At 36.1% G+C, this 14,595-nt stretch overlaps 1 protein-coding gene across 1 annotated transcript; it reads right to left on the minus strand.

The window, feature by feature from the left end:
- Window positions 1-1,766: 1,766 nt before the first annotated feature.
- LOC119263827 lies at window positions 1,767-13,045 on the minus strand. Its single transcript, XM_037540362.1, has 9 exons — window positions 12,844-13,045; window positions 12,339-12,677; window positions 10,872-10,988; window positions 10,102-10,145; window positions 9,909-10,010; window positions 5,856-5,949; window positions 3,666-3,770; window positions 3,523-3,575; window positions 1,767-1,898 (listed from the first exon to the last, which is right to left on the minus strand). Exons 1-9 carry the CDS (start codon window positions 12,911-12,913, stop codon window positions 1,767-1,769), a joined length of 1,056 nt encoding a protein of 351 aa, XP_037396259.1. The 5' UTR covers window positions 12,914-13,045.
- Between the last annotated feature and the right edge of the window lie 1,550 nt (window positions 13,046-14,595).

The raw sequence follows: 14,595 nt of genomic DNA on the forward strand, positions 1-14,595 counted from the left end.
AGAAGGTGTGTGTGTATGTGGTAGGACCAACGTTTTAAACCCTTAAAGGTTTTATAGTGAAAGCTTATTTTACAGACATCCTTTTCTACTTTCATTTCAGCAAATAACAGTTTTCTGACAGCACTTCTCAAAAACAAAGCATTGCCAGAGGGCTGGCCAATAGCACTGTGGTAGGCCAAATGAGCCCCCAATTGGCAGTTCAAAGGTACAAATCTAAGGACTGCTTTGGGTGATTGCGCTGCTCTCGACTGGGTATAGTTAGGCAGGAAAATAACACATTTCTCTTGTAGGGTCAAAAAAGTACATAATCACTATGTAACTGGAGTCTGGCCCAAAGATAGTCTCACATCCCAGTTGTGATGAACCAGAGAGTGCTGCAAGCTGTGCCATGGTCCAAGACTGCAGGTGTTTTGTGGGAGTGCAGGAGAGAGGGAACTAGAGGCTCAGGAGAAAACTTGAAAATAAGGAAAACCCTAAAGAAACACAGCAGGCTGTCAGAAGCCCAGTGAAGCATTATTAGAACTCAAAAGAATAAATACCAGAGCTTGACCTGTCAAAAGCACAAATCTGTCAGATGGACCCAAAGGCTCTAAAAAGAAAAGACATATACAGGTCCTAAGAGAGGGAAAAGGAATTTTGTCTTTTTAAATAACAAAAAGAGTTCTTTATGTTTGTACTCAATAGATTAGCATGAGAACAGACTACACAGTCAAAGGGCACAGCTCAAGAGTGCTTTCCAGAGCTTTTAAGGGACCTCCAGATCTTATGGGCCACAGAGTAAAAAAAAGGACCCGCCCTTCATGAAAAACATTTTCAATTAGTAATAATGAGGATGTAATTTCCTTATTTATTCAATGCTGGCATGTCTCCAACTAAAGCTAATGTTCTCAAGAAGAGCCACTCCACCATCTATCATCTAAAGTTAGCCTGAAGTGCTTGTAGTAGACCTGGATAAGAAATTACTGGCTAAGCAAGAGACACCAGCATGCAGCAGTGTGAAATGAGCACTGGAAATATATATTTTTTTTATCTTAAGTGGGCTGATCACAGGTGATGCTGCATGCTCTGACTGCTAAGGAGGGGCTCTCTGTCTCCCTCTGGTGGCTGTGGCTGGTCTGGTAGATTATTTAGGCCCAGGCTAAGCTATTACAGTCTAATGTTGCGTTACTCTGAGTACTATATTATTTTTATATGGACTGAATGAAGATCAGTTAGATGATGGTAATTTTATGCAGCTACCTTTTCTTTGAAAAACCAATTAAATACAAATAAGAGTATTTATTCATGTTGCAAATATGTTAATATAATTGAAAATGTAGAAAAGAAATCTAAATAGTCTGACTTATACAGTATCAGCCTATCATAAAATATATAAAGATACATACATACATGCACACATACATACATACAAACATTGAATTACATTAGCCATCAGTGGGAAAGAAGGCTTATGCCGTATAAGACTTCACATCTTTAATCTCACACAATATATTAATAAACTATTTGTCAAACAGCATGGAAATAATGAAAACTTCTTTAATGCATTTATGTTCAAAAATAAGATTACTTGACCAGCATAAAAAGTATTCTTTACAGTTTGGTAAGAAATTCAAACCACATTTGCAAAATTGAGCGTTTAATATTTTATTCTTTTAGTTTCTATTCAGCTGGGTACAATGCGTTTGTGAGCACATGTTCATATACACAGAGAGTCTACATGACTACATTAACTCAGTAAGACTTATTTCCTGTTGTTTTATATGACTTTACTGAATTGCTCTGTAGTCAGAAACAGGGAAGAATCTCACTCGGGTGAAAACTTTCTCCTTTAGCGCTCTTCTCTTCATCTTCTCAGAGAAACGTAATGCAGTGAAATCAAACTCCTCAGAGTCAGAGTCCTGTTTCAGAAACAGAAGATCAGTGCTGGAGTGGACAATTCCAGATGATAGAAACCAGATGTCTGAAGAATTTCAATGCTTCAATATGTACAAGTTATTCGCTTGTTGTGTAAATATACAGGAAAATACACTCCACATAAGATTATGCAGAAGCCTCAAAGTATAAGTATAGTAAGTATAAGTACAATAAACACACACAGACACACAGACATGCACAGTCACACACTCACGCACACGCACACACACACACACACACACACACACACACACACACACACACACACACACACACCACAATGTCTATGCTTTTATCTGTGTGAATATCAGTGTCTACTGATGTTTACTCTAAGTGAGGAAACTGACCGCTGACCCTGAAAGACTGCGCTGTGTATGAGCTGCTGTTAAAACCACGTCGTCTTCTGAAGGTGTGAAAATATCACGATTTTTTTTTTCCCATCTTGTGTTCAGATTGTGGTTACAGATCAACAGTTTACTGTAGTTCAGCTCTGTTTAGAATAGACCAACTGCAGTGAGCTTTAAACTGCTTAGAATCTAGACTTATTGTACAGTAACTGCCATGATTATTCTTAAAGTATTGGTAATTACTCAGTAACTACTATAGATTATTTCTTGATTAACAATTGATTCAGTGGATTTGTTACGTCTCCTAGGGGTAAGACGCGCAAAGAAAAACGCCAGACCAAAGCAGACCACTCAGACGCCAGACCAAAGCAAAACTTAACAAAAAAAATAAATAAATATAGGTTTGACTTGATATCACAAGTTGTTCAATAACTGCCATAGTATTGAATAACAAAGCTGAAACCACTATAAAACTGATGGTCCTAAGACAATATGAGTGAGATATTGAACTGTTCACAGGCATACAGATGCTTTTAAAGCAAGTTAAGCTGATGATGTACAGTGTGTGGCACTAAGCTACATTCAAAACTAAAAGAAATACCATTCTTCAGATACGGCACTGTTCTGGGCTGAGTTTCCCAGTAGTGGTTAATCTTAAAGATTATAAGATCTGCTTTGAAATGAAAGTGCAGAAAACACATGATAATCTGGCAAATTATAAGTTATTTGTTGTAGAATTGAACACTATTAGGCCTACAGACCGGCAGCTCCAGGGAAATAATTCAAATTAGAAATTGAAATAACAGAAAATTATGAGAAATTCATTTTATATTTGACTATTACTCTTTTGTTCATAGTCTAGCAACAAGCTTTAGGTCTCCATTATGAGGATATTGCTATAATTTAAAATCACAATGTGAATAAATATTGTTGCTGTCGTATCATTTGCATCATTGTATAATTGTATATTTTTTTATCTTGTTTTTAAAAAATCCAGTTTATGTGAAAATTTTATGTTGAAAGGATCAAGAGGCATTGCTGTTTTCTTTTGTTTTGTTTTTTTGTGTCCCACTGGTCATTATGGTTAGGAAATAATATGGATATATTTGTGTTATAGACACTGTGACTCCTGAATCAGACTGCACTGAATTACTTTTTTAAATATGTGCTTTGAAGTCATGCAGAAAGTTTTTAAAATTTCTCATTTGAACAGTTTCAGTCACTTCTGTGGAATCAGTTAATGAGTATGAAGGGAACATACCTGGACTTGAAGCTCCTCTGAGAAACTGTGAATGACAGACTGAGATGTTTTGCCTTGAAATGCATTGAGAGAGAAACATGTTAGAAATTCAGCCTCATGTAAATGAAATGTGTTGCGTACTGATTGCTTCTGAGTAAACTGACCGCTGCAGCTCCCTCTCCTCCAGCTCCAGATATTCCACATTAAGCTCAAGCCCAGTGCCACTCCCATGACAACAACCAGCAAATGCAGATGATGCATTGGATGATCTAGGAAAAAAAAGAGATCAAGAATAAATAATAAATTGTGAAAAAAAAGATAATAGAAACCTAATTGAACCGTTTTTGTGAATATTTCAGAAGCAAAAGCTTGAGCATCTCAATCAAGCTACATTATATCTCCAAAAGTATTCGCTCATCTGCCTTCACACACATATGAAATTGAGTGAGATCCCATTCTTAATCCATAGGGTTTAATATGATATCAGCCCACCCTTTGCAGCTATTACAGCTTCCACTCTTCTGGGATAGCTTTCCAGAAGGTTTAGGAGTGTGTTTATGGGAATTTTTGACCATTCTTCCAGAAGCACATTTGTGAAATCAGACACTGATGATGAGAAGGCCTGGCTTTAATTCGTCTGTTCTAATTCTTTTTAATTAATAATTAATTAGGTTGAGGTCAGGACTCTGTGCAGGCCAGTCAAGTTCTTCCACACCAAACTTGTTCATCCATGTCTTTATTGACCTGCTTTGTGCACTGGTGCACAGTCATGTTGGAACAGTAAGGGGCCATCCCCAAACTGTTCCCACAAAGTTGGGAGAAGGAAATCGTCCAAAATCTCTTGGTCTGCTGAAGCATTAAGAGTTCCTTTCACTGGAACTAAGGGTCCAAGCCCAACTCCTGAAAACAACCCCCCTTCCACCAAACTTTACACTTGGAACAATGCAGTGAGACAAGTACCGTTCTCCTGGCAACCGCCAAACCCACGGAAATGTGATTTGTCACTCCAGAGAACACGTCTCCACTGCTGTAGCGTCCAGTGTCTGTGCTTTACACCACTGCATTCAATGCTTTGCATTGTGCTTGGTGATATAAGGTTTGAATGCAGCTGCTTGCCCATGGAAACCCATTCCATGAAGCTCTCTACGCTGTTCTTGAGCTAATCTGAAGGCCACATGAAGCTTGGAGGACTGTAGTGATTGACTCTGCAGAAAGTCGGTGACCTCTGCACACTGCGCCTCAGCATCCGCTGACCTCGCTCTGTCTGGTTAGTGACTTAGTGAGTTGCTGTCATTCCAAATTGCTTCTGCTTTGTTATAATACCACTGACAGTTGACTGTGGAATATTTTGTTGTGAGGAAATTTCATGGCTGGACTTGTTGCACAGGTGGCATCCTATCACGGTACCATGCTGGAATTCACTGAGCTCGACCCATTCTTTCACAAATGTTTGTAGAAGCAGTCTGCAGGTGCCAGTCTGCCTAGGTGCTTGGATTTATGCACCTGTAGCCATGGGAGTGAATGGAATACCTGAATTCAATGACTCCTCAAAATGGCTTTTTTAAATGTGTTGTCTGAAGTGGATTTGATAATTCGGATTAGGTCTATTTTTGCCTAGAAAAATCAACAAAGCATAACATGACAGGATGTTTAGTTTTTTTGTACAACTTTAAGAAACATTTTATATATGTTTAACTGTAAGATCCACATACATAGAAATTAATCTTAAATTGCAAAAATAATTGAGACACTATAAGTAATATAATTGAAAAGAGAAAGCAGTGATTAATAAATCTGCTTTGACTTATATTTGAACAAAATCACCAAGACGTCTTATCATCTACGTTGTTTCTTGTAAATATATGCTTCAGAAATTTAATTTGAATTAATTAGAATTAATTCTAATTGAAGTCGCAACAAGTTCCAAAAAGTTAATACAGGGCAATTTAAGACTAGGATTTTTTTATGTTCAAAAAAACATATCAAACAGGTGATGTAATGCAATGCATAGAAATAAAATGAGCATCCAGGAGAGGTTATATTGGGCTGAGGCCTTCTTAAATAAACCAACAAAGCTCCTCAAAAAGGAACATTTAAGGATTTTAGGTGTTTTACCCTCTATGGTGCACAATTTAGGGAATTTAGAGAAAAAAAAGTTTAAAAGATCAAATATCAAATATGTCAATATATTTTTAATTGAATTCAGGTCAAACAGGATTGCCTAACCACTGTTTTCTGTTTTTATTACTTTTTTATAATTATTTATCATTTTATTATTGTCCTTTTTTGGAACTGAAATTTATAATTCAAATTTATACATCAAATAAGAGCATAAAGAACACAGAAACACTTACTCAGTTCTACTGATGTTCCATTCCCAAAGATGATCTTCCCACAAACCACCACAGCGCAGTAGTAAGTTCCAGTATGGTTGTGGTCGAGGATGTTCTTAGAAAACTCATACAGAGAGGAGCTGGTAGAAGAGCTGATCTCACACTGACGGCTGCTGCTGTTCTGATGAGTGTAAATGATTTCAGGAAAGGATTGTCCTGCAGCAGCTCTGAACCAGAGCACTCGGAGATCTGCTGCTCTGATCTCAGAGAGGACCGTGCACTGCAGAGTGACCGGCTCTCCTGGAGAAACTGACTCCTGTACTGGAGTTTGGAGCACTGAGATGTCTGATTGCCCTAGAAAATGTAATGTAGAAAGTGCAAGAATCCCTCAATAATAATCATTAAGTATCATTAAAATATAATACCTGCATATTGACAGCACAGTAAAGAGTGTATCGTTTATGAATGTAAAGTGTGATAACTGATAACTGTTGTGATAGCTAATGGGTATTTACAGGATATATTCACAGTAGTATCAATAATGTATTGACAACAACGTATTTGAGAACAGATTCATGTAACAGATATTAACATTTATAATGCATTCTCAGGGATTTTTGTAAAATAAATCTTACATGTTAAGAACAATGAAAGCAGGAAAGAGGAAATCACTTCTATTACCTGTGACTGCTAAGAATGTAGCAGTAGAGAAGTTCAGTGTGTTTGGTCCAGCTGATCCACAGAAGTACATTCCTTCATCTTTTTTAGTGACACGTTCAATACTGAGAGAAATGCCACTTGCTATTCTGTTGATTTTAAATCTTTTTGAAATGCCAAATTCTTTTGAAATCATAGCCGACTTTCCTTCTAACTGTGATCCCACTTCCAGTGGCACATGCTCCAGTCTTTGTTTGTACCACATTTTAACATCTTCCCCTGATTTGCCTTCCAATGTGCAGTTCAGAGTGACCGCTTCACCAGGCTCAACAGAGATGACCAACGACTCTGAATTTTTCACTGCTTGAACAGAATCTGTAAAATAAAGTTCAGTGAATAAAAAAAAATGGTGAACATATTTTAAAATAATAAAAAAACAAAAATTTTCTCACTGCTTGAGCAGAATCTGTAAAACAAAAATCAGCCTAAAAGCATTTTTAGAATAAATAAATCAATCAATAAAAATGAACATATGTACAAACTTACATCTCATGTAGAAAAATAAAATGGTAATCCCAATCCTGTGTAGAGCCATCATCTACAAACACGTTTACTTGAAGAAGAAAAGCATCGGAAAGAAAATAACAGCAAAGCATCAAATCATATTTGCTGCCCGGTTCAAGTTAAGTTAAATCTCATTGGCTGAAAGAAGTCACATGGACCATTGGTGTTCAAATACACACAAACAAACACACAAACACACACACACACACACACACACACACACACACACATGCACACACACAGACACACACGCACACATGCATGGGCTGTTTTTTTTTGTTTTTTCAAAAGATGCCTTTATTACCTGAAATTACGGCAAGAAAAGCATATTATTTCTTAATTTACTACTAATTATCCTACTTATTTTTTGTGGTCAATGTTTGTGTATATCACTGTTGTTAGAAGAAAACATATCTCTAAAATGATAACTTTACAGGAGAAGGAAAAACCTTTAATGTAAGTTAATGGAACCAGACTTTTTCCAAGTCATTTTGGGCTGTTTCTTTTGAACTATTCATCATGCAGTTCACACACAATGTAAAGGACAACAGGTATTAAAAACTGAAAAACTGAAAAAATTGAGATACAAAGTTTTGTTCCTACAGCAGCATATGCACAAGGTTTATTTATTTTTTGGGGTGTTTTTGGATTTTTACTCAATTCTTCTCCCCAATCCAATCATCTCCAATTCCACCCACTAGTTAGGACTCCCCCAATCACACAGCACCATCAACATTAGGAGGGTGAAGGCTGGCACAGGCTTCCTCCGAGACCTGCGAAACCAGCCACCACATCTTTTCAAACTGCCAATCATGCAAAGTCTTTGGACAGTTGAACACGCTCGGAGGAAAGCGCCAAACTCCAGATCTGTTACATCAGCTAATAGACGCCTGCACTGACTGGCATCACATTGAGTGATGGGGGGGGGGGCATCCTACCCACCCAAAGAGAGTGAGGCCAAATGTGCTCTCTAGGACTCCCAACCATGGATGGCTGTAGCATCATCAGGGATCGAACTCACAATCTCCTAATGATAGGGCCAAGGCTTAGATGGTTGCGCCACTCGGGAGCATATGTATGAACACCTCTAGGGTATATTACCTATTCTGTTGATTTTCTAAATGAAAATATTTTAAATCATTCTCAACATAAACATGATTTTTTATTCCATATTCCAGTTCATATTTTCTCTTTTATATAAAATATAAAATGTGCATATCTTTTGCATAAATTACATTTTATGTAATATTTTCCCCCAGTGTGTTAAATAAACAAATAAACAGTAATTGTGCATTAACATGTGTACAGGTTTGCTCCCTACAGAGGATGTGTAACTTATTTTCCTTTGAAAATCAACAAGAACATGTTATTTGACCAGGGTGGCCAAACTTTTGCACATGACCGTATATGCACAGTACTGCGCAAAAGTCAAAGACCACACTCCAGTTATTTAATTAACTGTTTAAACAGCCATGGAGTATAAGTTATTACATTTTAGGGGGTATTTCTGAGAAGATTAGTTTCCAGAACTGGAGTATTTATTAAAGCATAAGACCTTATAGACCACTAAAAGTTTTTATGTTTGATAGAAAACCAGAAAACCTTATTAACCTGCATTAAGAAATTCTATAAAGTCATAGGGCTTCTAGAGAAATGGCAAAGTTTATAAACTCCAAATTGACATTAAGTGAATACTGAGTCAAGTATTTATTGTAATCTGTATTGTACCACACTTACCGAAACATATTGTTTTGCACTTCTCTGTGTTTAACTGTTTCTTTTCTCTAGGAGTTAACTTGGGCTTTTGTTTCTAGCAGTATCTGAGCTCAGGATGAGCTTTCTCTCTAACCTATTCTCTCTAACTAGATATGATACTTTCTCTAGATAGACAAAGCACTTTTTTGTAAGTTGCTCTGGATAAGAGTGTCTGTCAAATGCTACAAATGTAAATGTACTGACATTTAGATTTCCATCATTTCAAATCTTTAAGGATTTTAAATATAAAACACATTTGAAGGTACATTTTCTGCACTTATTCTTCATTTTTTTAGGTGCCTCAATCTTTCAATCTTTTAACGATCTTATAAACGATGCTTATGATTTCAACGCCTGTTCCCACTGTCAGCCAGGAAAAATAACAACAAATCTATGCAATTTATAGCACTTTTTATTTTAGTTACAAAACCAGAAAGCACTTTGAACACAATGAACTATGTGTTAATTATTAAATAAACACAGTGAGAAGAGCAGAATTCACATCATAAACAAATACAAATGTTAGTATTTATTTAGTCAGGGCAACAAAAAAGAAAAAATAGTGAATGATGAGTGAATTATGTTCTTATGCTGTAACTAACATATTGTGCACTTAATTTACAGTAGCTAAAGCATTTTTTTGCATATTTGCACAAAACGCATTACAAAAGCATATTGAAGAAATAAGCAAGTAGACAGATAAAGTTTTAACAGGCATCAAATACATGTTTGAAATTAGCTTTGATCTCCAATTTAAGCAAAAATTAAAAATTAAATTCCATAAAATCTGTCAAAACAACTCAAAAACAAGTTTCATTTCTCCAAGAGGCTGAAATGTGAGACTTTTATGAAAAAAAGCAGCTTCTCAGTCAGTAGATTAGGCAATTAGCATTGTGACCAGAAGATCAGCAGTTTGGTCCCCTAAGCCGACAGTCTACTGAGCAATGCACTTAAGCCCTGACTGCTCCCTGGATGCTGTGAACAGGGCTGCCTACAAGTCTAATATATATATATATATATATATATACAGTCCAATATATATATATATATATATATCTAGCGATGAGATCGATGAGCTTTAGCATTAGAGCTTCTCACTTGAGAGTAAACAATGTCTTCAGGCTGTTCTCTCTTCACTCGTCCAGGTTTGGCTTTGTTCTCTTTTAAATGGATGGGAGCGTAATTCAGACTCTCAGCAGTCTGTGAGGAAGAACACGAAAGGTTAAGTAAGTTCTGTGTGGGTTAAACAGTATCAGCATCTTCTGAAAGTGGTACAGGTCACAGGTGTTACCTGACTGGTTGTGTTCTCTGCTGATGAACCTTGTTGTTTTCTCCCTGTGATGGATAAAGAATATACAGGATCATGATTGGATCAGGCAATTTTTTGTCAAGCTGACGTTTACACTAATTTCACCAAATTTCCATTAAATTTGCACAAGCCAGTTTACTGCATAAACACTATATCCAAAGGTGAATTGAATATACATTGTTTGTGTTAAATAAAACATATGATTCTACTCTTATTCAACCTGCACTGCTTTTCCTTTCTGTTCCACATTGACTACAAAGTCTTGCTTAAAACATTTTAAGCCAAGCTACAACATACTGCATGTTACTGATCTATTACTGATCTGTTATTGTCCAAATAACTTCATTCAGCTCAGGCAGGTTTACTGAAAATGCTCTTACAGCTGATTCAGTGGATCTCTTACAGCTCAGTTAGTGAAGAGCCATTTTCTTATACACTGCTATGTAAAACAAGTAGGACTTCTGGAAATTCCTTCTAATGATCGTCGCCTGGTCAGAGCCCAGATTTAAACCCTTTAGAGAATATTTGGTCTTACAGAACACAAACTAGTTTCACAGTGTTCTCAGTGTTTTGTTTGAAGTTGTCAATGCTGAGTGGAAAAGTACTGACTGTCTGCAAATTTACACATAAAACCTCAGCGTTTACAGAAATTAAAGGAAAACGTTCTGCCACACTAACTTATTACATCTTCTTTGTGTTTGTTTAAACATTGTAATTAATGTAAAGAAAAGACTGTAAAATTCTCCACTCACCACTGCCGTGGTCACTGTTTCTCCTCTTACAGATTATAAAGGTTTCAGCAGCGATCACAACCACACACACTCCCAAAGCTGCTCCCAGAAAGATTATAACAGGATCCATAGGCCCCTCTGAAATAAATGAATAAATAAATAAGCAAGTACATAACAAAGTAAATAAACAAATTAATAAATGAATAAACTGTATTTCTGCTCTTAAAACTGTGAATTTTTATGATGTGAATTCTAGAGGGACACAACAAAGAACCCTTATATACAACCAGTGATTGAAAATACTTGAGTAACCAGACGTTATTTCTTCACTGAAGTATTATTTTGCAATAATTCTATTTTATTTGAACATTATAAATCATTTTCAGTTTTTCTTTTTTTTTCATTTTTTCTTGCATTTTTTTGTCTAGCAAATTCATGTACTCATTGTGTGTATATATATATATGGTGGTATTTGTAGAAAATGACGATAATGAACCAATAAAAATTGATCATTAATCATGGAATTGACCTGTCACATTATACACTGTTAACTTTGAGTTTGATGTTTCTCTTCGCCCTGACTTGTGGGGTGTCTTGGAATAAAAAAAAATAGTACATGAATTTATAACATTAATATAATATAAGTACATATCAGTACATAATAAACAGCCCAATAAAAAACAAGTATAAACATGCACATATGTTAAACTACACGACCAGTCACTTAACTGTTCACCACCAGGTTACACGCTATGAACTAAGAAAAGTTTAAAGTTACTTCTTAAAAGTTTAGTTTTTATTTTATACACTTGAATATTTTTAGATTTTGATACTTCATTATTTTCATTCAAGTGATATTGATTCCATTCCAAGTTATTAAGTACACATAAGTAGAGTACAGTAGTAATCTAGTAGTGAAGTACAGTTTCTCTGTACTTGTCCCACCCCAGGGTAATACATTAGGAAATACATTGTAAAATATAAATGAAGAAATATAATGTGGTCATCAACTTACTTCAGTTCATGAGTGAAGTGTAAATCATATATAGTACTGTGCTTGTTGATTAACCATTTTATCTTAACAGTAAGTACATTTCAGTCAGCAAAAATAGATATTACATTAGAATAAATTAAAATCAACAAGAATACAGTTAAAAAGTATTTCAAGTTTATAAATAAGTACTTATCTTATGAGATAGTTAGATTAGCCAAACCAGGTACTGGACCGTAACTATAGGCAATATTGACCTTCTTTCAGGAGACGTTAAAAAAGACAAATGGAAATATTTGATAAAGTCTATGAAACTATTTTTTGTGTATAGACATATTACTTGAATTGAAATATTAAATATTAGTGTTTTTCAAGCAAATAAACACTTGCTGTCAAGATACTTAAAACCTCTTCACAGTACTGTACATGCAGTTCACGTCTATGGTCAACATCAATCACATACATGATCAATGAACTATAAATTAAATATTACTCACTGAGTTTTACTGCTGCTCCATTCCCAACAATGATCTTCCCACAAGCAGCCACAGCACAGTAGTAAGTTCCAGTATGGTCGTGGTCGAGGATGTTCTTGGAGAAGTTGTACACAGAGCTGTTTGTAGAAGAGCTGATCTCACACTGACGGCTGCTGCTGTTCTGATGAGTGTAAATGATTTCAGGAAAGGATTGTCCTGCAGCAGCTCTGAACCAGAGCACTCGGAGATCTGCTGCTCTGATCTCAGAGAGGACCGTGCACTGCAGAGTGACCGACTCTCCTGGAGAAACTGACCCCCGTACTGGAGTTTGGAGCACTGATATGTTTAATTGAGGTTGATCTGGTTAATTGAATAAAGACATCTTGTTTACAGCTGAACTCTGTCACAATTAAACATTAGTCATATGTTAATGAGTTTAAATTTTAATATTATTTTTAATATTATTTCTAATATTTAATTGATATTCTAACATGTAAATTATATTCTAAAATAAAGTTTTGATTACCTGTCACAGCCAAGAATATCACATTAAAAAACGTAAAAATGACCCCATCATTTTGTCCACAGAAGTACATTCCTTCATCATCTTCAGAAATGTTTTTAATAGTCAGAGAAAAATCTTTGTTTAGATCCCATTTCAAATTGTTTGAAATGGCTTTTTTGTCTGCTAACTTTGTTACCACATCCTTAAACTCCTGCCCCAACTGTTGCTTGAACCAAACTATAGTGTTTGTTTCAGACTTTCCAACATTGCAAGACAGAGTATGATTTTCTCCAGTGTTAACCGAGATAAACATTCTCTCATTAAGCTTCAACACAGCTTCAACAGGACCTACAAAAGAACAGAAAGTCAGTTCTAAACAAAAATGAAAACATTTTAGCAGCAGAAGTTCAGAAACTAATAGCACTAATAGAGGATCTAATACTTCTGAAAAGAGTTCCTTACTTACATGTTGCATAGAGAAATAAACAAAGAATCCACAGTGGAGCCTTCATCATCATCATCGTTGTCATCATCATCATCATCATCATCATCATAAGATGCTTTGCTTATTTGATGTAAACTGGAATGGGAAGTTCTGACCAAGTCACCAAACTACATTGAGCTCAACAGATGAATCTCATTGGCTGGCAAAAGTCAGAGTGTCACTTTTTTTACCCCACCAGGTGCAGAAACCTAGAACAGACTTTAGAGCAGCTTTGTGCAGATATAAAAAGTTTAGATTATAAACTGCATGAATAATAACATTAATAACTTTGAGAAAGGGAGCATCAAAGGTTTGATTCACATTAATAACTTTGAGAAAGGGAGCATCAAAGGTTTGATTCTGTGCGGTGATCTGGACAGCCTGCTGGAGATGTCTGTCATTAACGCATTCCTGATATCCACCACACAGGAAGTGGACGTGACTGACCTCATCTGTTCCCCTCCATATATACTGCCACTGGAATAGTGGGGGCCTTTTCCTCAAGCAGGCTGACCGCAGGTCATGCTGGTTGTCCTGATTGCTATGGAGGTTTCTCTCTGTCTCCCTCTGGTGGCCACAGCTGGTCATGTCAGTCCCACAGTGGTTGATTTCAGAAACAATTTCATTCTTATGAAGCTGCATTAAAGTGCACTGTGAAGGTGTAAATATATAAATATAACATAAAAACTAGCAGTAAATGTGAAAAGTATACAATATTAGTGCATCATATAAAATACATACACTGGACGAAAAGACAGTAGAGGAAAATTAACACTTGTTTAATGATTTAAATAGTGCAGTGAGGTTGGTGGTTTAGTTACACACTGGACATAAAAATATTCAGACACATACATGCAGGAATGCTGCATCTTTCATTTTACATGCATAAGCATTATTAATTAGTTTAATAGACCTTTGTGAAAGATTAGTCAAACAACATCAAAATAATTCAAACTTCTTTAATGTGTAAATACAATAATGCGGGTTATATCTGGGAAAACATGCTTAGAATAAGAAGTTAGATTTACAGTATTGGTTTTCAAACCTTTCAGAGCAAGTATCACCCATGACCAAGATAAAACCCCAGATTATCATCTATAGGACATCACACACACACACACACACACACACACACACACACACACACACACACACCACACCACTCACTTATACACAGTAGGCCTGTGTGTGTGTTGCTATATCAGTGAGTCTGTTTAGCTGAAGAAAGCTGACCAATATCCAGGACCAGGGCAGTGAGCTCTAAACCCAGATCTGGCTCAGCATCCCTT

This window comes from Pygocentrus nattereri, chromosome 8, assembly GCF_015220715.1.
Source record: "Pygocentrus nattereri isolate fPygNat1 chromosome 8, fPygNat1.pri, whole genome shotgun sequence".
Lineage (NCBI taxonomy): Eukaryota > Metazoa > Chordata > Actinopteri > Characiformes > Serrasalmidae > Pygocentrus > Pygocentrus nattereri.

Bases quoted from the DNA above. Each gene is read 5' to 3' on its own strand.
- LOC119263827 (XM_037540362.1), bottom strand. From the start codon at position 12,913: ATGTACTTCTGTGGACAAAATGATGGGGTCATTTTTACGTTTTTTAAT. The intron at 10,146-10,871 runs GTGAGTGGAGAA...TATCCATCACAG, and splicing joins AAACAGTGACCACGGCAGTG to GGAGAAAACAACAAGGTTCA. The intron at 5,950-9,908 runs GTGAGAAGCTCT...GAGTTTTCTAAG, and splicing joins AAGACATTGTTTACTCTCAA to AACATCCTCGACCACAACCA.